The sequence below is a fragment of the Gossypium raimondii genome, chromosome 12 (genome assembly GCF_025698545.1).
Source record: "Gossypium raimondii isolate GPD5lz chromosome 12, ASM2569854v1, whole genome shotgun sequence".
NCBI lineage: Eukaryota > Viridiplantae > Streptophyta > Magnoliopsida > Malvales > Malvaceae > Gossypium > Gossypium raimondii.
The window spans coordinates 56796259-56819189 of NC_068576.1; the positions used below are offsets into that span (position 1 = coordinate 56796259).

General features: G+C 32.9%; 4 protein-coding genes across 4 annotated transcripts; all 4 read right to left on the reverse strand.

Moving 5' to 3' along the window:
- LOC105762296 (protein CASP) lies at positions 1-6419 on the reverse strand. Its single transcript, XM_052625323.1, is given in 13 exon segments — positions 1-255; positions 2101-2202; positions 2290-2335; positions 2337-2425; positions 2521-2628; positions 3303-3383; positions 3557-3715; positions 3865-3924; positions 4034-4126; positions 4223-4444; positions 4950-5128; positions 5570-5698; positions 6212-6419. Coding segments are annotated over 13 exon segments (1467 nt in total). The 5' UTR covers positions 6297-6419; the 3' UTR covers positions 1-141.
- A 1417-nt stretch (positions 6420-7836) lies between these two features.
- On the reverse strand, positions 7837-14247 carry LOC105765631 (serine/threonine-protein phosphatase 2A 65 kDa regulatory subunit A beta isoform). Its single transcript, XM_012584829.2, has 13 exons — positions 14129-14247; positions 13420-13834; positions 12210-12456; positions 11379-11491; positions 10989-11068; positions 10605-10746; positions 10403-10483; positions 9987-10091; positions 9699-9881; positions 9429-9521; positions 9196-9335; positions 9043-9109; positions 7837-8121 (listed from the first exon to the last, which is right to left on the reverse strand). The coding sequence occupies exons 2-13, from the start codon at positions 13810-13812 to the stop codon at positions 7999-8001; spliced, it is 1767 nt and encodes a 588-aa protein (XP_012440283.1). The 5' UTR covers positions 13813-13834; positions 14129-14247; the 3' UTR covers positions 7837-7998.
- Positions 14248-15219: 972 nt separating this feature from the next.
- Positions 15220-19155, reverse strand: LOC105765632 (aluminum-activated malate transporter 9). Its single transcript, XM_012584830.2, has 6 exons — positions 18627-19155; positions 17708-17845; positions 17328-17597; positions 17095-17231; positions 16874-17020; positions 15220-16256 (listed from the first exon to the last, which is right to left on the reverse strand). The coding sequence occupies exons 1-6, from the start codon at positions 18991-18993 to the stop codon at positions 15552-15554; spliced, it is 1764 nt and encodes a 587-aa protein (XP_012440284.1). The 5' UTR covers positions 18994-19155; the 3' UTR covers positions 15220-15551.
- Positions 19156-21775: 2620 nt separating this feature from the next.
- LOC105765633 (hypothetical protein) lies at positions 21776-22453 on the reverse strand. Its single transcript, XM_012584831.2, has one exon. It carries the CDS (start codon positions 22451-22453, stop codon positions 21776-21778), a length of 678 nt encoding a protein of 225 aa, XP_012440285.1.
- Positions 22454-22931: the final 478 nt, after the last annotated feature.

The window sequence follows — 22931 nt, forward strand, 5'->3', positions numbered from 1 at the left end:
CTATCGTAAAAATATATAATTTAATTTTAGCTCTAAAAATTTTCCGCCTCCACTGTATCTAATCAGATTATGTTTGAATGACGTAGACTACACATACATACATATGTACAGATTATGAAATTTCTATCCATACTTTCAACGCTATACATATATTTCTCTTGCCATCATGAAAGAAGACATTATGAGCAGATGAAACTTAATTCCGCGGGGGAGGTTCAGATTTTTATCTCCGATGGGGCTTTGTCGGAGCCATTGCTGCATTTGGCAAAATACCATATTTTAAGTCAGATAATTCGGAAGGGAAACGGGAAGAGTTCCGGGAAAAAGAGAAGGCGAACGATAACCTGAGGTAGCTTAGAGCTGACATTCGATATAGACAAGTGAAGAAAACTAGGATATGCAAACCAATTGTGTAGAAAAATGCAAATTTTCGAGCATATCTGCATACTGAGGTAATTCATTACTGAATCAATGAACTCTCTATTAATACCAAGGGTTAATGTACTATATGAAATTTAACTTTCCAATTTGTTTTAAATTTTCTTTTATCCAAATTAATCTCTACATGGAACTTGACGATTATTTCAATATTAAAATTTGAGTATTTTTGTCCAAGTTAATATCAGATATTTCCTTTAAAAATTACACAAAAGGTTTAAACCCTAATGTATGAAAATTTGTTAAGTTCAAGAACTATCTTGAACAAAAAATTCAATCTCCAATGTTAGAGCACTTGAAAAAAATTTAGATCTCAATATGTAAATAATTGTTTGATTCAAATCCTAATATAAAAATAATTGTTAAATTCAAAAATTAATTTGGAAAAAAAAATTCTAACCCAAAATAGTTATCCAATTTAAACCCAAATAGTGCATTAAACCTAATACCAATGAATAACATAAACATTGCAAAATGGAAATTGTTTTCGCCACGTGTTATTAGACAATATGGTGAGATCACTTGAGAAATACATGCATATTTGAAGGCATGCATGGTAATACATGAAAAATGTAGACCTTACTACGCGGCCCCAAACCGATTACTTGAAACATAAGTTGATCCACAGAGAGTGGTCTATCCTTGTAATAAACTAAAAATGATAAACATGAAATACGACAGGGACCTAGACTACCCTTGATGATAATGCTAGATGCCTCGAATCTACCGCAAGCTTTATATACGTCCTTGCACTCAAAGGAAAATGCAAAGAAGGGAATGGAAGATCCCACCAATTTAAGAATGCAATTCGACAATGAAATAAAACCGTACTTGTTTCCCATGAGAAAACGACCACTGCTGAGTGTGATTCGGTCTCTGAAGCCCAACTCCTTGTATCTTTTTTCTCTCTATTAGAGAGCCTACTCAAATTAGTCCCTCTATTATTAAATAAATCAATTTAATCTCTATACGATTTAAAAGAATCAAATAAAGTGAAATTAAAATAGAGTTAACATTTGTTGTTTAAAAAAAATATCATTTATTGTTTACAAAGTTAATATTTTTAAAATTTTTATGATTCGTAAATGAAATCTTTTGTTTAGAATTGAACTGCCATTGAAAAAATAATTTTTAAGACATTTTTATATAGTAAAGGTTCACTATGTTATAATTTGGAGTTATTTGATTCTTTTTAATAGTATAGGATCTAAATTAATCCATTTTATAATAGAGGGACTAATTTGATCAAATCTCTATAATACAGGAACCTCCCAGGTACTTTAACCTAAAAAGAATTAGAACCTTGAATCTATCTTAACATTTGCAGAGGGAAGTAATACTTGAGCTTTGTTTCATCAGAGTCTTCGATTGAACCGAAGACATACGTACCATTGTTCCACATATAATGAAGCACACTGGCACGGATACATGAGTTATGCTTTAAAGAAGAAATGCGAGTATGAACTTTAATCTCGTGGGGCTCATGTAAACTCGAACAAAACCAAAAATCCGTGAACGGACATTGGCTCTTGTCTTCTAAAATAATGTAATGGAAGAAGCAAAAGGGTCTCTGCAGGCCTAAGTTCAGATTTAAACGAGATGACTCGAGTATGTGAATCTAACAGAACTATATATTACTGAAAGGAGCTCAAGCTTACCAACCTTTCTAGAGAAAGCTGCAAAGGGATTAATATCATCCTCATACATCTTCTTGTACTTGGAATCAACATCTGAGGAAAAACCACTTTCAAGATCTTCTGCGTACTTAAAAGTGATCGAATGAAAGAATTTCAACTTCAAGAAGCTAAAGACACTAGATAAAAATTATGAGAGGTTCCAAAAAGAGGTTACCTTTTTCAATCCTCTAGAAATTACTTTCTCCTGGTTATAGTCCGGGAATCTTTCCATAAAGTTTAACGTTGTCAGTTTTTGTTTTCTCTAGGTCTGCAGTTTGTGCCCTTATCTTCTCCTTTAATTGCCTTATTTCCTGTGAAATACGGAACATTGCAGAAACCATAACCTTAATGCGTAAAATAAAAATTCCATCAAATGCAAGTATGAGTAGACATGTCAACAGCATACTTCTTCAGTTTCTTGCAAACGCGCCCTAAATCGATTACGCTGGTTGCAGATCACTTTCAGCATTGAGGCCTGGTCTTTATCTGAGGAAACTTGCTTCTGATCTATGTTCTTCTCCAGAATAGGTAATGGACTAACAAATCAGAACAAACTCATTCTGAAAACTGAACTATTTCTCTTGCAAAACATACTTCAATTTGATGTCAATTTTTTCCTGTCTATAAATATTCATTACGGTCCATGATATGAAGGATTTAAATGCAAGTTTAACATTATCAGTCAGAAAAATATTTCTTGCAACAATATACCGTACACATGTACCACTGCACTTCTTAACAGGTTAAACCATGCCACCCTCAATGAGTGCTTAGAACAATGATATAGATTCTTTCCTAACCTAACATTATCTGATTAAAATCAGGTTGGCAAGTGTTGCTGATGCTGGTTCTTTACATGTAACTAATTTTTTATTAAGGTTGGACAATTTGACTTCTTTAAGAGGCCCCTTGGTAGAAGACAAAGAAATAAGAAACGAGGAAGCAAAGTTCTCCGGAGATTATACTCCATACTGGTTATGGCTAGAAATGACATGGAGCTAGAATGGATTTATGCAATACAATATACATGGACAATATGAATACAATGTTTTTTAAGTAAACAGAAAATTACTAACATCATGTTTTTAAGTTATGTTCGAGTTTTCTTTGGTACTAAGTCAGATTTTGTGCAGAAGTATACATACCAGTAACTTATATATGTAGAGAAACAAAAAAGAACTAATATACCTCAGAAAGTTCATTCCCGGTACTCTCTGAAATATCCCAATCATCAAAAAGAGTCCCTTTCCATTCTTTTGAACTATAACCCTGCAGTAAAGACAAACTAAGAATTGTTAAAGCAACTAATTGACAGTATCAATCATTCACAAGGTAAGAGAATTCACATATGGAAATCATTAGAGGAAATTTCTGTAAGAAGCACATAATGAAGCGGGTAAAAAAATGTCATTTTCAGAATGCCAGAAGAAAGTGATCCAAACCTTCAATATATCATCTTCTAACTTCTGTATTAGCTTTTGTTGTTCGTTAACCTTTTCTGTGAGTTCTCTTATTTTGCCATCATCTGTTTCCAGCAAAGATATTTTCTCGGAAAGTTTGACCTGAAAACCAGTATAAGATACATGATCATGGCTAGTATATGATGGTTAAAACACATCAAAATCTAACTCCTATAAAAAATTTCAAAGGAAGAATACAGAATAAGTTGATAACCACAGATTCCACAAGATACTGTCTTATTATTGTTTGATCAAGACTGGACAAGATCTCAACAATCCACTAAAAACACTTCTTCCCCACTAGTAGCAGCTTCCCAATCTTCAGCCTCGACTGAGTTATAACCCACTGCCTACATATCCAACAATGATAGAAAGATACATTGAGATCACTTCTTGCTTGTTTTGATTGTTTTCAAGCAAGACCAACAGAACAAGAAACTGTTAGAACGAAGTCTGTACCTGCAAAATTTTCACTTTCTTACGTAAACCCTCAACCAATTTTTCTGTTGGTCTTGTTTGAAGCTCTTTCTTCATCCCCTCACTAACAACTTCCTAGTTTGACAAATAAGAAGATCGAATAGGAACCGAAACTTAAAAACCTTTTCATATGAATAAAAAAACATTCATTTCAACAAATAATAATTAATACAGAAATTTAAAATTTTTTAAAAGTGTCAGCTCTAGTAACAGTTTTGTTATACGATGATAATAATTTATATATATTATATATTTTATTATATAATAACCCGACCCGGGTCCAACCCGGTATAATAAAAAGAGGCGGACATCAGACCATTGGGGATCCCTCCTGATCTCTCTGCTTCTGGACCTTCCTCTCATTTTGCCATTTCTCTTCCCATCTCTCCATTTCTGTTGATAAATTGTATCAACAACCCTAGTTAACCTCAAATGACTACAGTGGAGTTCATGAGAAGGAAATTACAATTTCTTACAACATAAATATAAAGAATGGTGATAGTGACCATAAATACTGTTGTCTTATGAAACTAAAGTGGAATTCGGTAAAAAAGTTATGAGCAATTCATTTCAATTATTATACTCTTTTCCCCTCAAATGAAACAACGATTTTTTATTTAACAAAAAAACCAGCCATGATGTCAATTGATTAATATACCATTTGCAGACAGTTATATAATTAATATCACCAAAATACTCCATCAAACAATTTTCAAATTTAATCCAAAATATATTATCATTTTCTGGACCTTAGTTTTACCATCTCACGCAAATAAAAGATGGATTAACATTAATGAAGTCAATCAATTTAAAAGTAAAGTAGGAAGGCATACAAGTGATAGAATGCAAAAGTATGATCGTATTCCAAAGAATTACGAATTACTGAGCTAATACTTACAGTAATTGAAGCAAGACCAGGATAAGGATCGGGAGCCTCATAAAGCTTTTGGTATATGTTCAGGAAAGTATTCTCACCAAATTTTGCTCTCTTTGTAAGATTATCAATTTCTTCTTGGTAACCCTTAAGCAATGAATTAAATAAGCGTAACTTTTCCTCTGCTGAAGCTTTCTTGAAATCTGTTAACGTGACAAATAAGTATTTTAGATATGGCATTTCTCTATGCAGATTGTTGATACAGAGATATACACAAGCATGGAGGATAAAAAGAAAAGGGAAAATTTATAGTTAGCCTTATCTTTGCAGTAATAATAAAATAACCACCAAACAGTTTTCCTCTATAAATTGCATTATTCCCTCTCCTTTTCTTACCTTTTCGCCCAAGTAACTGGACCAAAAAACTAGAAAATTTTAGCTGTTTTATCTACGATGGACATAAAAAGGATCAGACATTAGAGGTTTTGAACTAACGTCTACGTGTGACAAACACGCACCGAGAAATAGTAGGTTAATGCATTTCTATTTAACTTTAGAAACATACTGCACGACAAGGCTACCCTACATCCTTGTTAAGAAACCTGCAAAAAGTGATTATGATTGATATACAGACATGGACATACAAGTAGGAGAAAACAATACTTCTTGTACTCTCGCAAGCTTCCGTCTATTTTTTTGGCTGTTTTCCAGATTTTCAGCTATTCTGAGTCCTTGTCCATCAAGCAAGCTTTTCTCCTTTTCCAGATCAAGTTCTACAAAAGAAAGGAAATCCATACCCATCCCAAGGATAATTATTTTTTTTATTCGATTATACTAGCACATAGTGATAGTTACATACAATGCACACTAAAAAATGTTAGTAATATATATTTTTCTAAAACTATATATAAGTGATCTAAGGATAACAAAACGGAGGCAAAATGCATAACATTGAGACTTCTAATCTTTCAAATTTCTAATTAGATATTAGTAATCATATTTATATTTCCATTATAAATAAAATTATCAAAGGACAAATTAATAATTCCATTTTCTATTTCTCACTTTGTGCTCCTACGATCAAAGTGAAATCGACTAACAACTTCAACAACAACAAAAATGCAGTTTATCATCTAAAAATCACTTACATGAAAACCAGTGAACAAACAGATTGAGCAACCTAAATAAATCGATAAAACAGCTCGCCAAAACAAAAATTAGCACCTAGATATATATACATTTATAAAAATCAGAATAATTTTCAATGTAACTAAAATCGATAATACCTTTCCAGAAATTGGAGACAATGAAGACGGAAGAAGATGAAGGGTTGGATTCAACCGGGTCGGATCCACCTTGTGGAGTATCCATTTCGCGGGGTTCGGATCTGTTTTTAGCGTTGTGTGAAAAAACGGATTCTCAGGATTTGATTTTTTTTTTGAGAGCTAATGAAGATTTATGGGAATTTGAATCTGCTTATATAGATCTGAGAGAAGCTTGAATTTGAAAGGTTTCTTTCAAAATAAATACCTTTCGGTTGCATTCTTTCACTTCGCGGTTACTTTCAAACTCATTACGCGGGTAAGGCTTAGTGGTAGAATTCGTAAATTTAGACACTGTATTATTATAAATAGCTTAAATATATTTCAAGTCCCTGTATTTTTTGTTTATTTAAAATTTAATCCCTTTATTTTTTTGGATTTGAAATTCAGGTCTACTTAATATCATTAAAATTTTATTGTTAAATGTAACATTTAAAAAAATACTTACTCGGGAGTCATGTAATAAAAAACATGTAATGCATTTGAACTTAATAGAATAAATTTAACGATATTAACACTTAGACTTATATTTTAAACACAACAAATTGAGAAATTAAATTTCACAAATAAAAGTAAATGATTAAATTTCAAATATATATAGTAATTGAGCGTACTTTAACCTTATAAATATGTTTAAATTTGGTGTGTGTTTTTAATTTCATCAGATATTCTTAAACCATTATCTAAATTTGAAATTAATCCTAAACTTAGAGATTTACGTATCAAGATCAGTCTAATCTTTAGCTTAGAATTAAAATTCAATCCGAATATAACATATCAATAGCGTATTTAAAACAAATTTTCTATCTAATTTTAATAATAAAAATACAATCATTTATGATATTTATCTTTAATTTCGAATCACAAAATTATAAAATAAAGTATTGATGGTGTTAAATTTAAGAAATTACCATAAAAGATAGCTAATAGTGATTGATGTAATATGTGAATCAATTTTTTATTTATATTAAAAATAATATTATATACGTATACGTGTAAAAGTTATAATTTTAAAATGTAAATTGTTTAAAAATAATATATAATAAAAAATTAGTTATAAATTTAAAATTTTACTATTTCGATTAGCACGAGTTCAAATACCAATCATATACATATTTTTCTTAAATTTTGTTAAAATTAAAAGACTAGAATACCCTAAAATATAATTTATTTTAATTAAAAAATATCTCCATAATTTCCTAATTACAAATATCGCCCTTGCATTTTAATTAAAAATTCAAAAATAATGACATTTTGAGATCTTCCTATTTCTTTCTTACTTTTAAGCAAAAAATTTATTCATCTACAATTGAAAGCAAGCAAATATTTCCAAGCATGCTCTTATCTAAATATTATTAATTAATCTAAATTATTATTGTTAATTATTTGCACTAAAATATTGAACAGAACGCTTCAAAGTTTTTCTAAATAAAAATTTCAGTCAAAATAACTTAATCTAACATAAAATTAGATATCAGATGTTCCAAAAAATAACTAATGTTAACAATTTGAATTAACAAACATTATAAAAATAAGAGACTAGAACCATAAATTAGACCTAAAATTGTTAGACAAAAGAAACTCAACAATTCAATTTTAGAAAAATTACATATATAGCAAAGGAGTGTTTCAATCTGAAAAAAGATATACAATTAAAATAAGGAAAAAACAAAACAAAAGCTTTAAGGTAAAATAAATTTAAAAAGGAAAAAGGCAAGGATGTAGAAGTGTGATACAAGTAATGTAGGGTTCTAGCTAGACATCATCATTTGCTGATCACTTGATTGTAGAGCTTGGGTGGCGAAATACCTGACATCAACATCTGGATCCTCACTTAGTTCAACTAGGCATGGCCGAATTGTCTTCTCCACCACCTGTTCGTATTTATTAGTCATCCATAATTCAAACAATACCACCAAATATATATATATATATATATATATATATATATATATATATATAACTAAACCAATTATTATCACTCTTAAAATGCTTTTATTAAATTTATTAGTGTAATATTTTCAAATAAAAAATCATAAAAAATTTAATAGTGTTAACTATCCAACATACATTTTTAATTTAAAAATAAAAAAAACTAAAATTTTAAAATAAAATTTAAAAAAATCACGGAAGTTATTGTACTAAAAATCAAGTTGTGTTGTCCCTACTCAAAAATAACAAATTAATCCCTATATTTTCTATTAAAGAGCAAATTGATATTTTTGTTAAAATTCATCTATTTATGTGGTTAAAATTGACATAATTAACAAAATAACCAAAAAGTGACATGTTACGTGCCACATGTACCTCATGCTAATATACAGAACAATTTCAAACAGTAAAATGGATGACAATTTTAACAGGACTAATTTACTCTTTAATCTAACATATAGTGACTATTTTGCTCAATTTTTAGTAAAGAACAAAATGCAATCTAAATCTTAATATAAGAGCCTCCACGGTATTTTTATCGAAAAATTTAACCGTTTAAATAATTAAACTTCATTTCTAAATACAAAAAATAAAATGACTAGATCCCTCGAAATAAAAGTAAAAAAGCAATAAATAAAAAGATACAAGAACTTGAAACATATTTTAGCCTATAGAGTCTAAGCAAAAGCCAAAAAGAGACCTAATGAAACAAAATAGGCATTGCATATGAAAATTTTGCATGCTAGTAGCAAACTCAACCCCTTTTTTCTATATCAATATCCGACACATTTTCGAACAAGAGGGTAGAATATACTCCTCCGAATATATGATTTGCTTTTTAAAACGAAAATAAATTTACTTACAGATTGATCAACAATAGGGATAAGTGACTGCAACACCTTGGCGACATTAAATTTGATGTTCGGAACCCTGTGCTCATGCAATTTTTGGTCACATAATTGAAGTCAAAGGATTCAAACAAATAGTTTCACATCGAAAACTGGTATCAGCATTACCTATCTTTAGAAGCATTAATAACCACGGGCAGAAGTTTTGAACAAGTAATATCTTTTCCCATAACAGGGGCAAGTAGAGAAACTGCGTGTAGAATGGTCATCCGATATAGATAATGCGGGTTGTTTATCATGTCCAAAACCTGTTCAATAGATTATCCGGAAAAGAAATCTTATTCAGACCAGGCATCATCTTCGGGTATCTTCTTATAGATTTATAAGAGAACGAGACTGACCTGTGGAACTATGTGCTGCATTGCCCAATCGGGTCCAAATTCTTCTGCGAGGCGCTTAACGTTATTAGCAGCAGCATCACGGATAGAATAAACCTAAAATTGCAACGATGAAGTTAGAAAATAGAGGATTCTCAAATAGGCAGGGAGAAGTTCCAGATTGACATCGACGTAAATATTTCATAATGAGACACTTCAACAGGAATAGAATCATAAAGAACCGAGCACATGAGCTCTATTTTTTCTTTTGCTCCATATCAAAGTTCTGTGCACCTTATCTTTTAACCATTGCATGCAGAGTGCACCAAGTTTGTCATCGAAGAAGCCAACACCCAATTGGCTTGCCAATAAAGGTATGTATTCTATTATTGCAAGTCGAACCCTCCAGTGCCTATCCTCTGCGAGCTCCACAATTGCAGGCAATAGGGACTGGGACAGCAAATCAATTCCAATTACCTGAAATGATAGGGCATGTAAAACGATGTGGCGTTCAGAAATTGACGCATATTAGAAATAGAAAACAAAACGGCCGTTCTTAATAAATCCTAAATTACGTCCCACCTGGTTGACTTGATCAAGCTTGCTAATGATATTCAGTCGGACATCTGGAAATTCATCTTTTAGAAGAGAAAGAAATATAGGAAGCAATTGTTCTATGGTCGCATCCTACAACCATCAAACAAGATAACATTATCTTGTGTGAAGAAAGAACGCTATTTCAATTATAATGCAACAGAACAATAGGAAACAATGCAATCTAGAACAAATATGAGATGCAACAATAATAAATCAGTGAGACATCTAATTTGTCCACTCATCACAAAATACACCTACATACTTGCAGTTAACATGAGGATAGGCGACCAGAAAATGTCATAAAAGGAGGATGAGCATCTATTCAACAACCAATACTACCCAAATAGAATGAATTTCATAGAGGTGGACCGTATGAGAACAAAAAGAGACGGTATTTTTACCTTCCCCAAAATGGGCGCCATTCCCATTATAACTGAAGCCAAAGCAGAACGGACATGTTGGGATGAATCTGTTGATAGTTCCTAAAGCAGGCAACAAGAACTAATTTAGAAGGACATAGCAAGGGTGGAAAGACTAGATTACCACTAGAAATGAAGTGAAAATTTGGATGGAGTAGTCAAAGTATTCCATAAGCATTTTTACCTTGACACAAGGAAGAATGTTCTGAATTGCTAATTCTGAATTCAGAATTCGGCAAAATTTAGTTACTTTCCCAGCAGCAGCTATCCGGACTTCAGCTTCATTATCACGAAGTAGGCGAACATATGCAGGTACTAGGTCCGACCTAAACATGTAAACTTTATCATTCAATGATAGTTGATAAGCATGTCCAAAAATAAAAGTTCATTAAAAGTAATTTAAATAAGTTTTGAATGGCTGAAGCCAATTGTAGAGAGGAAACAAGGAAGTTCATCAATATTGACCAAGGGAATAGGAAGAAGGTAAAACAACAGAAAATAGGTAGAACAAAAGATGCCAGAACAGCAGAAAATAATATGGTTTATGCCTCATGATTATAGAAGTTACCTAGTAGGCTCAGGACCAACAGCTTCACACAGCTCATACAACTGATTTGCGACCATGTAACGGACACGCCAAGACTTGTCCTAGAAGGAATAGTAATACCAATAAAAAATAACTCAAAACTATATATTACCATATTTAAGAATGGGAAAAGCGAGAAGCAGAAAGGGAAAAAATAATTAAAAGAACAATAATGTCCATCACATTTTACATCAAGAAGCAAGAAAAGAAAGCCTTAAAAATTAACTAGAAACCATACAAAATATTGCATCAAATGGAAATACAATTTATATTCTCTGAATGAAGAACAAATCTTAAGCTTAGAGGTTAATCAATTTCTAGTAAAGTGAATCAAACATGTTTGTAACATAATATTCATAACACATGGTCCACCTGTGAGAAATTAACTATGACAGGGAGAATGTGAGCGACACAATCTTGGGGTTCCAACAACTTTCCAAGAGCTGCACAGCCCTCAACAGCTAACAATCGGACAGAATCTTGATCTGCAGAGACAAAAAACAAGCTGTTCAAACTCTGCTACAAATTATGAAGTTGAAAACAATAAAAGAAAACTAAATACGCAGAATAAAAGGCACGAGTATGAAAAAATGCTAATAGATAAAGGAATCATTATTCTTTTGTTTATAAAATAAGGTTAGAATCCCATAAAGTACATTATCAGCCTTAGTTATGATTCACACATGAAGCACTAGATAAATTTCACTGATTCTTTGATATAATTGTTTGAAAAGATTGAAAGGAAAAAGGTTGTAGGTGGCTTGCTGGTAGAACAGCTCAAATATCTTTGATTTAGTTTTGTGGGTGACCGTCAATGACACTTGCTCATAAAGAATAATTCTCGAATTTGTTAGGGGAAAAAAACTAATAAGGGAAGAAGTTGAAAATTTCTGAAATGCAGTCTTCAAATTTTTCAATACGAAAAAGAAAGGCTAAAAGTAGAAAGGAGCAGCTTGCTACCCCTTTCCCAATTCACCTTCCTTCAAGTTTGAACCTAAATCCGTCCCCTGTAAAAGAAAGAAAAGCACCATAAGGCTACTAAACACTCCCCTCATGATTTTTTACCAGGATTGTTTAGCTCAAATCACTTATCCTGCACTTCTATCTGTTTAAAATATTTCAAAGCATATATTCAACAATGAATTATCAGCAAAAAAAGCGATCATAATGAAGCAAAAAAGATAAATTAGGTAATCTACATACCATCATGCGTCAAATCATCAAACATAGACATAATGTCCACCTTCAAATGAGGTGCTTCTACAGTAGCAGCAAATTTTCCAAGATTTGTCGCAGCAGATCTCCTAACCATGGGCATGTCATCTTGGCAAAGTTGACCGTATAATGTTCTTAATTCAGTTTTCAGTGCCTCTGGGGCACTTGGGTATGCAATATGAAACAATCCACAAGAGGAAACTCGAGCTGTAAACCACTCACCAGCAGCCAATCTCTGCATGTTGAAGACAAACACATTCATTTCATTTTTAGTGAGGTAAAACCATATCAAGTATTATTAAGGAGATTACAGTCAATAACAAATTTGAGTAAATATCAAGGATAACACCATTAACTGGTCACTAGGCTCAGGAATTATCACATTATATATGGTACAATTATCCAAATGAAAACAAGGCAGGGCAGCAGAACAATAAAATCAGCAGTTAACATACAGTTTTCAAGCATTACAAGATGGAAACACTATATCATGCATCCATCTTAAGGCATTCAACTTGCATTTTATATGGTACAATTATCCAAAAGAAATCAAGGCAGAGCAGTGGAACAATAAAATCAGCAGTTCAATGACAGAAATATTACTAATTTTTGAAACACAAAACACAAATGCAATTATACTTTCATCCACTCTGGTTTATATACAGTTTTCAAGCATTACAAGATGGAAACACTATATCATGCATCCATATTAAGGCATTCAACTTACATCTTATATGGTACAACTATCCAAATGAAAACAAGGGAGAGCAGCAGAACATGAAAATTAGCAGTTAATGACAGAAATATTGCTAATTTTGATACACAAAACACAAGATGCAATAATACTTCAATCCACTCTGGTTTATACAGTTTTCAAGCATTACAAGATGGAAACACTATATCATGCATCCATATTAAGGCATTCAAATTACATTATATATGGTAAAATCATCCAAATGAAAACAAGGCAGAGCAGCAGAACATGCAAATCAGCAGTTAATGACGGAAATATTAATAATTTTAAAACACAAGATGCAATTATACTTTCATCCATTCTGGTTTATACACAGTTTTCAAGCATTACAAGATAGAAACACCATACCATGCATCCTTATTAAGGCATTCAACTTTCTAATTTCTATCTCAACAAACATGCAAAACCATATAAATTATATACACACACAAAAAAAAAACCAACCTTCAACAATGGAATAAAGAACTCAACCAAGTCCTGCTCTCTCATTTGAGCACCAATTCTACACAACGACTCAACAGCCTTATCCCTCACACAAGTTTCCTCAACAATGCAAAGAGTCTCCAACGGAGGCAACAAAACATTAGCATGTTCGACACCTCCAACATAAGGAATAAAAACTCCCAATTCTTCAGCCATGGCAAGGAGAACTTCATCATCGTCATCATTGTTCTCACTAAGAAACGGAATCAATTCTTTTCGAGTCCTTTCTTCCCCAAGGGCACGTGCAATCGTAGAAAGCTTACGGATCGAGTTCAAACGAAGCTGTATATCTTCATTTTTTAGCTCATCTATCAACACCGCAATGGGATACAAAGGCTCATCGATCATTGCCATGTTAACTCGCGAGATCTAACACCTGTAAATACACACCAATAAACTCAAAATAATCATTTAATTTTACACATCAAAATTTTGAAAAAAATATAGAAATTAGAGTTAAATCCGAAAAACTAGTTACAGAGATCCTAATAAATGCTGAGAAAAAAAGTGATCCAATTTATAAACAATTCGAAAAATACATGGAAAAAGAAAAAAGAATCTTTGTAACTTAAATCGACTAAAGCTGCAGAGAACCAAAGAGGAGATCTATAAATTCAGAGAAAACAAATGTTCTTAAACGGTGAAACAAAGGAAAAGAAAAATGGAGTACCTCTCGAGGGTTCGAGTCAATTGCCGGTTTAATCTAAAGCTAGATTTTATATATAAGCGGACAAAGAGAAAGAAAGAGAGGGATCGATCCGTAAAAGATTTAGAGATTTGAAAAAGGTCAAAATATGGTCTAAGTACCTATAACTTTTTGTAAATTTAGAATTTAATCTTATACTTTTTATATTTCAAATTTTAACTTCAATTTTCAATGTTACCTTAATTTTTTTTCAATTTTACTGATACTCATTTAATAGTTATATAATAAAAAAATAGTTGTAATAAACTTAAATTTGATAGAAAAATTTTAATGTATGGACAAATGAACTTGCAATTTTTTAACTTGCAAGGTTAATGTCTTGAAATAAAAGAAAAGTAATTTCTACTTATGTAATTATCTCTGCATAAGATAGCTTTTTTTAATAATCATATGGTTAGTGAGAAACAGTGTTGTTTTCCATATGCCTTGGAATAATTCCAACATCCTAAAAGGGGTGATTGGGAAAGGCTGCGGGTTTCATTCACTTGCGCACACTGACCATATCATCCGAAGGGCACATACAGTTGGAGTGAGATGGCAAGCACCGAGAGATGGTTGAGCGAAACTCAACATTGGTTGATCGACGTCGGAAACCCAGGATTGGCGGGTTTGGGCGCAATCGTTAGAGACTCCAATGGATATGAATTAAGCAAGCTTACCTTCAGGTGATATTAGTTCAGTTTGATCAGATTTTCTGAACCATTCATAATAATTCGATTTAATTCAGTTCGATTCTCGATTGTTTTATATTAATTTTTTGTTTTGTATTTTAAGACTTATTTTGACAAGATTAATTATACATGTTGTTTCAAATAGAAAATCCTTTTTTATATTATAAAAATTAAAATTAATTATAAATTAAATAAAAATAGATTCGGTTTGAGTTCAAATAATCACAGTTGTTGAATTTCCGTTCCACAAACTGTTCAAATCGATTTTTCTTGCTCAATCTCCTTAGGCTTGTTTTTTTGTATTCATCCTTTTCATTACCACGCTTGGTGCATCTTAGCACCAAACAACAAAAGCCAGCCTGATTAAAAGTTCAATAGGGCATGTAAGAAGGAAACTTCTCAATAAACATAAATGAATCACAATAAAACCATGCATAATGACCAACGAAAAAATTTGCCTTCTTTACGAGTATACTATATATGCTAGTGCCTTCTTTGCGTCCCAAGGCAGTACAAAGGGTTCTAGTGGTTAGGGTGTGCTTGTGCCCTTGACAACACTGGTATATAGACTCTGTACATTGTTTGATTCATTTAAGTCAAAAAGCTCTGCTTCAAAAGTTATTTTTCACTTTCCGTTTGCGGAAGAAGAAATGTTGTTGCCGACTAATCAAATCCTGAACTTGTTGAGGCCCGTGTCTTAAGCTGTAAGACCTGATTTAGGCTCCAGGCCGATACCATTTCCATCTAAACAATCTTGACCAAAAGCCAATGGGCTCTCTTGCTGCTGCTGGTAGCTCTTCAGGTTCCTTAAAGTTTGCTTTCTCACTCAACTCTTCAAACGAGTCAACGACATTTTCAAGCCTGGCGACGAATTCTATCAAAAGTGAAGTGAATGTTGCCAGTGACAACGCGCTTGCATTCTCATATGTTTTAGACTCTTCCAAGGGTGGTGATGTATCAGTAGTAAAAGAACGGGGTGCAGGCCACGATATCTGCTTCTTCAGTAAGTCGTTAGAGGGAACAACGGGAGAGACTGAAGGGCGGACACCTACATTAGTCTGCTGGCCGTCCCAACTATTTGGTATAGGAACCGATTTGAGATCAAGTACTGCTTCACTGAGGGACTTATAAACCAAGACTTTGTGTTCTTCGTTATCCGAGTTTCGTGAATCTTGAGGCTCTACTGGACTATGTGGTCTATTTCCGATTTCCCAACTCTCGGCATTGACAAGAAGGTAGGATTTCCGGTCAACTTTGTTTTGCAACTCCTCAGCAGCTCCAAGTACATCGAATAGCATGTCACGAGAACCTAATTTCTCCATCTTTTTAACTTTGTCGCCAAGCTCACACAATAGTCTAGCACCTGTAGCACCTACCCTCTGAAGTTCATGATAAAAGACTCGTCTCCGTTCAGGTGGAGCCTATACAAAAGTTACTAAGATTTGAGATACATGAAATCGAGGACAATAGCAACACCATCTCTTCAGAGGGAAAAAGAAAAGTGGCACTAGCAAATGTAAAGCACATTTCAATGAGGGGTAAGTAAAAGTACTGTAGAGGCCCTTGAACTAAAAGCAAGATTGCATTTTTCCCCCTTTACTAAAAAAATAAGCAAATTAGCCCTTGTATGTTAGGTCAAAGAGCAAATTGGTCTTTTTTGTTAAAAATTCATCCATTTCTACTATTAAAAATTGGTGTGACTGATGGACCAGTTTTCAACAATAGAAATGGATGGAATTTTTAACAGAAGGATCAGTTTGCTCTTTGATCTAACATATAGGGACTAAATTTGCCAATTTTTTGAGTAGAGAGGGCAAAATGCAATCCAACTCCTAGTATAAGGGCTTTCATGATACTTTTACCATGAGGGGTAGCTTTAGAACGAATATTCCAATGGGTTTGGTGTTCCACTAACGATCACTTGGGGATCCTACTGTCAATACAGCTATGGAACAAACAAAGCAAGAAGAAAGGAAGGTACTTGTAATCATATTGGCAATCAATTGCATAAATTTGAGACATGAAAGAATATATATACCTGTATTTCTGAAAGTATACAACCATGTAATGCCATGACCATGAATGCACAATGCCTCAATGCTCCACTTAGTCTGGCATAATTCTTCCAAGGATAACCAAGTGACTTGTAAGGGCCATGGGGAGGCTCCCATATGGCAAAACCCAACTTCACAATGGGAAAAAAAAAGTCAGAGAAAGGGAAGAAAAGTGAAAGACGAAACATAAATGCAACAAATTTACCAGAGCTTCCTCTTGACTTGTAGATTCTACAGCTGATCTATAGCCATTGTAAACTGGATCATCAGAAGCTTGATAAGTTAGGATTCTGGAAGGGACCCTTTCATATTCAACACAATTAAGGTACCCTTTAACACATCCTGATCAAACGTAGAAGGAAACAAGCATGAAGATGCCATTAATTTCAAATTCAGATGAGATACATGAATTAGAAAACATTAGGTGCATGCTATAACCTTCTAAGGAATTTGCCACACTCATAAAATTCTTGGCCACCAAATTGTGTAGATCCTCACCAGCCCAGATTGGGTAAATGCATACATTAACAGCTAAAGAAACACCAGCACCAAGTGCAATCAGAAAAAATCGTGTCACAGCTGTATGAATGAAGTCCCCTGTCCTATACCCAGATACTATTACGAAACAATACGTCAAAACAAACACTCGGAATCCATACTCGTAAGGCTTCATTGTTGGGTATAGTTTTGCATAAGTTGAAAGAAATCCTGGCGATAGATGGAATAATATCAGAGAAAACATAGTTGCAAATTTTAAGAGGGACCACTAAGTAATAATATGACACATAAGATGAAAAAACAAGACCACAAAACCATACCTGTGATAAAGATGCTTATAACAACAACAATTTCTTCCCATTGTCCAGCCAACTCCGACAATTCTGCCACAGCAAGAGCAAGCCCTCCAGCCGATAATGTCCCCAGCCCACGGTTAAATCCTTTGCTAAGAGTTGCTCCTGTAAAAAAAAGGTGGCCATTAAAGTTGTAAATAGAACAAAACATATGGTTCTTTATGCTAGTCAGAAAAAATGCAAACAGGAAAGAAATAATGAATTAAAAAAGTTATGGATATAATCAAATAAAGTTTGCCTGCTCATACTGTATTTCATGTTTACTGGTTTGACATACATATATTTAGAATAGAACCAAATGGTGAATTGGCTTTTTATGTACTTCAATCAGTAAAACATTATCACATGCGTTGCCCACAGTGAGCATAAAAGCGAGTATGATGAACAAAGCCCAGGGGAATAAACAAAAACAGAACCAATACCAAAACAAAATACACTCTCTCATGTACCAATATCAAAACAAAATGCACTCTCCCATGGATAAAAACAAATTGCACTCGTTAATACAAGGCGGCAACATTAAGCCTCTTTCTGTTAGTTGGTTCTTGCTTTTAGAAACGAAAGAAATATGTACATTTGCATGCAAAAGGCCAAAAGTAAGTACAACTTTGAAGAATTAAAAAAACTGCAATTGCAGTTTTTAAAGCAACAATCCAATCAAACCAATAAACAACCCCTCAAAAAGGAAAGAACATTGTTAAATAATAAAATAAAATAAAACTACAGGCAAATCTATGCAACAAAAACAAGAGTATACGATTGCAGATGAACAATTGAAAAAATAATTACTAGCACGAAATTAATTTATAATTATGATTTATGACCCACAGAAGAAAATTATTACAAAATACCCAATTTACTAAAAAACAAAACAAAACAAAATTACCTATACTGAATTCAAAGACTACGACAACTGTAAGAATAGCCCAAACCGAGTATTGACTTAGTTCCTTGATGGGTTCTTCTTTCAAGAAAATAAGTAAAGAAATAAGTGCTAAGGCAAGACCCATCTTGGCAGAGAAAACAATCTTTCTGGGATCCGATATGCCCATCTGCCATGCCTGGCCTGCAACATATTGGACTTCCTTTAAGAACCCAGTTACTTTTTCGCTTATGAATCTATAAGAATACCACCTGCATCGCTGTTGTTGCAGCTCTTCTTCTTCATTGGTGAGTCCCAACACTGAATACCCCTTTGTTTTCTCCCTTCTCTCTAGAAGAGAATGCCTAAAGGAACCTAATTTTGCAGCCATTGAGAACCAGAAACTTCTTTTTTTTTCTTGCACAGATAGTTGAGAGAAGGTATGAGATGAATCACTGTGGGATTCCCTTGAAAAATCTGTATTAATTAGTAATTAATATTTTTTTCTTTGAAGGAATTCAAATGCATTGGACGAGAAGAAGGGGCAGAAGAAACGACGGCGTTTGTTTAGTTGGTGAGTGACGTACGAATGAAAGTACCAAACACTGGGGACCCGCGCAGGCGGCCTAGACCGTATCCCTTCAAGTTTAATTTCAACCGTTCATCGTTGGAGCCGAATTTAGAGACCTCGTAATTTGTCTACCATTGAGCAAAATACTGAAAATGCCTTATATACGTAAGCTAAGCTTTAGGTCAAATTTGTGCAAAAAAGTCTTGTGCAGATTTTCTTGGATAATAGAAAACATCGAACAAAATGTGTTTTGTTTATATTTTTAAAATAATTTTTAAAAAGTAAAAATATGTAAAATTTTCAAAATAAATTTTTTTGTGTTTTTACTGTTTTGTTTTCTACAAGTAAAATTGATAAAATAATTATTTTTAACAATGAATTTACATTTGTAAAATAATTTTTCAATAATTTTTAATATTAAATCTGGCCTCTCATTCGAATGCATATAAATGAAAAATATATATATTCCATTTTTATAGAAAAAATAGCATGTTTTCATTATTAAATGAAAAAGCACAGAAAACTCAAATGCTCCAAACATAATTTCCTTTTAACGAATTTCTAACTGAGGTAGAAGAAAGCTCAAAAAATATTTCATTAAATTGACGTGCAATGCATATCATAAAATATTTTTCTAAACTAATAATGCATACTAATTTATATGGAAAGCAAAAATAAATAAATAATTACTATTTGATCCACATTCAAAAGCACCTAAAACAATCACCACTTAACGAAGGATTAACTAATGTTCAACATCATATTTATAATCATTTTTCTGAACTCTTTTACCTCATTGGTGTGAACGATTGAGAAACTGAAGTAAGGGCGATAGATCCAATGCCGTGAGCTCCCATGATCTAGCTATATAGCTTTCACTTGTCACTTTGAGAGCTTGATTTTTCTTCATAGAGTATTGATTCTTATCTTTAAAGCTCATTTCATAACGACGATTTGAGATCCAAGCATCATTCTTTTTAGTGTGTATAAGCTCAATGAAGAAATTGGGTAACGGCAAGTGAAAAACAAATAACAGAAAAGGAATCATTGGCATTTCTAGGATTTAATCATTGGCATAATGACTTATTTGATCCTCTAATTTTACAAAAAAATTATTTTAGTTTTTTATTTAATTTTTCGTCTTTTTTAACCTTAATTTTACGTTTTACCCCATAATGAATAAAAAAATTAATATTTTTTAACTTTGCTAATGTTACATATATCACGGACCGCAGTTCAAAGTCCGTGACCATCGCATCAAATGCATCCGATGGAAGTTTATTATGTAGATGGGGATCATTTGGCCCGCAAGAACTGGCCTAATTCAGTAACCTGTTGGAGAAACCTGTCAGATTGAAGCCTGGTTGGCCTGATAATGAATATATGACAACTTAGAAAATTGATAGAATCAAAAGATTATATTAGATTTGATATGACATATCTTGTAAATTACATGATTTAATTCATTCATTGTGTGTGTTCTTTTTGTTGTTCTTTTGTTGCTTCTTTTAGCATAAATCACTTCTACTATACAAGTTGGTGCCTTGGATGACTTCTAAATGAATTATCACTTGAAGTAAAGGCTAACTTAGGCGAGTTTGGACAAACGGATAGTCTAAGACCGCACAGATCGCGAGACGAAAGATCTAGCCCTGTGACACATACACGTGGATGACGCTCAAACATTTATTACTTAATAATTCACATGTATGCCACATTAGTAAAGATAGTAAACATTAACTTTTTCATCTATTTTGAAGTAATTTGACAAAAAAATATAAGTTCAAGACTAAAAAAGCAAAAAATTAAATAGAGGTTAAATAATTTTTTTAAATTAATATTTTGCCTGAATCTAATGTAATCCATGGGCTGGTAGCAAGCCCAAGGTGACCGTGTATCTCTAATATCAAAACCATTTTACAGAAAGGATAAACTATATTTCAAGTCCCTGTGTAATTTATATATTTAAAATTTATTGTATCTACTAGTCTATCTATTTTGAATTTACCAACTAAGTACCGGCATTTTTATCCACTTTAATATTTAAATTTAAAAATGTAAAATGTTTGAAGATGTGTCTTTCTGAAATTATATCATATTTCCTTACCTAACAAAAATAAATTTAATTATAAAGTTGGTACGAAAAAGTAAAACAATAAAAATAAACTTAATTGTCTAACTGGGGCTAGAAATTATAATAACATTACTTTTATTTATATTAATTTTAATTTACGAGTTAGTTACGTATTCACAATGAAGAGGTTTTTTTTATTTTTAATATACTAAAAGTAAAGAAATAAATTTTAAAATTTAAACTTCTATCATGTAAATTTGAAACGAAATTTTAATCTTTACTCTAAATAATTCTTATTATAAAATTTTCCTAACTTTTAAGTAGTTATTTTTGAAGTTTAAATTTTAACGAGAACGAAGCTTTATTACATAATTTTATTTTTTTTCTTCTCATTTATTAATTAGTTAATTACCCAAAATCTAAATAAAAAAAAACCTAATCTAGCATCAAAAAATGACCCTAAATGTCTATATCATATTCGACCACAAAGAAACGGCACCGTTATCTCTTGAATTTTTTTTCCTTTATCTACAAAGCAGAGAGCGATTCAGGGTGCCACGTCAACTCCGAAATATCCGCCGATGTATCAAATAAACCTCCAAACGCCACACAATCACCGCTTTTACTATGGCTATTATTATCGCTATTGATAACCCAGTCACCGCCGACTCCAAACTCGAACGATTCGTAACTCGGAATCGAAAATTCATACCCCATCATATCCGCTAATCCAACTGCTCCTGTCCCTCCACCTTCCTCCACATCAAGGGTCGCAAGTTTCTCCTCAAAATCCGGCTGTAAATCCAACTCGTATCCAGAAGCTTCTAAACCAAACCCTAGCTCCAGCCGGGACTCGCCGGAATCTAATTCCTGTACCGGATCCTGAGCGGGGACCGAGATCTCTTCTTCGAAGCTTTTGATAACCAAGTCGAGACCCTGAATCTCCGGATCAAGTCCAATAACCGGATCCGAATCGTCCAAGATATCAAGCAAATCTTCCTGGATACGCTTCACATCCGGCGACTGAATTCCCTCATCGTCAGGATCAGGCTCCACGTAAGTAACCTCAGAAGAGTTCGAGCCCGTATTCTCCGAGTCAACTCGAGCGAGCTTTGAATTATGGACCGACTCCAAGTTACCCTCCGTTTCAAAATCCTCAAACTCTACTCGAGTTCTCTTGTTTCCTTTATTATCCTCCATCGCCATTGAAGATCTTTTACACTTTAATCTACTATTTTAAGATACTGTTTGGATAGTGTGAAAAACAATAAAGAAAATGCGGGAAAATTTTTTGAGTGGCAAAAAGGGGAGAAATGGGAACGGGTTTATATAGTAGTTGCAAACATGAGGCTGATTTTGAATTTACCTTTTTTTAACAAATTTTTTCAAAAAAAAGAAAATAGAAAAAATAATTAAAAATAAAAAAACAGATATTTTAATTTAAAAATTGAGGATAAAATAGAGGCGCGTGTAGTGCGCAGCCGAAAAAGGTAAAGTTTTTGCCTTTGACGAGTCATTCACGGGATTCGCTGTCTTTCTTTTTATTTATCTGTCTTCTCAGTACTGGTTTTTCATTTTTTTTTTCAAATTAACTAAATTTAAATCCAAGACTATTCACGTTTGAAGTCCGTTGCGTGGACCCACCGAATTAGGAGGTAGGATGGGAGAACCGGGAATCCAGTGG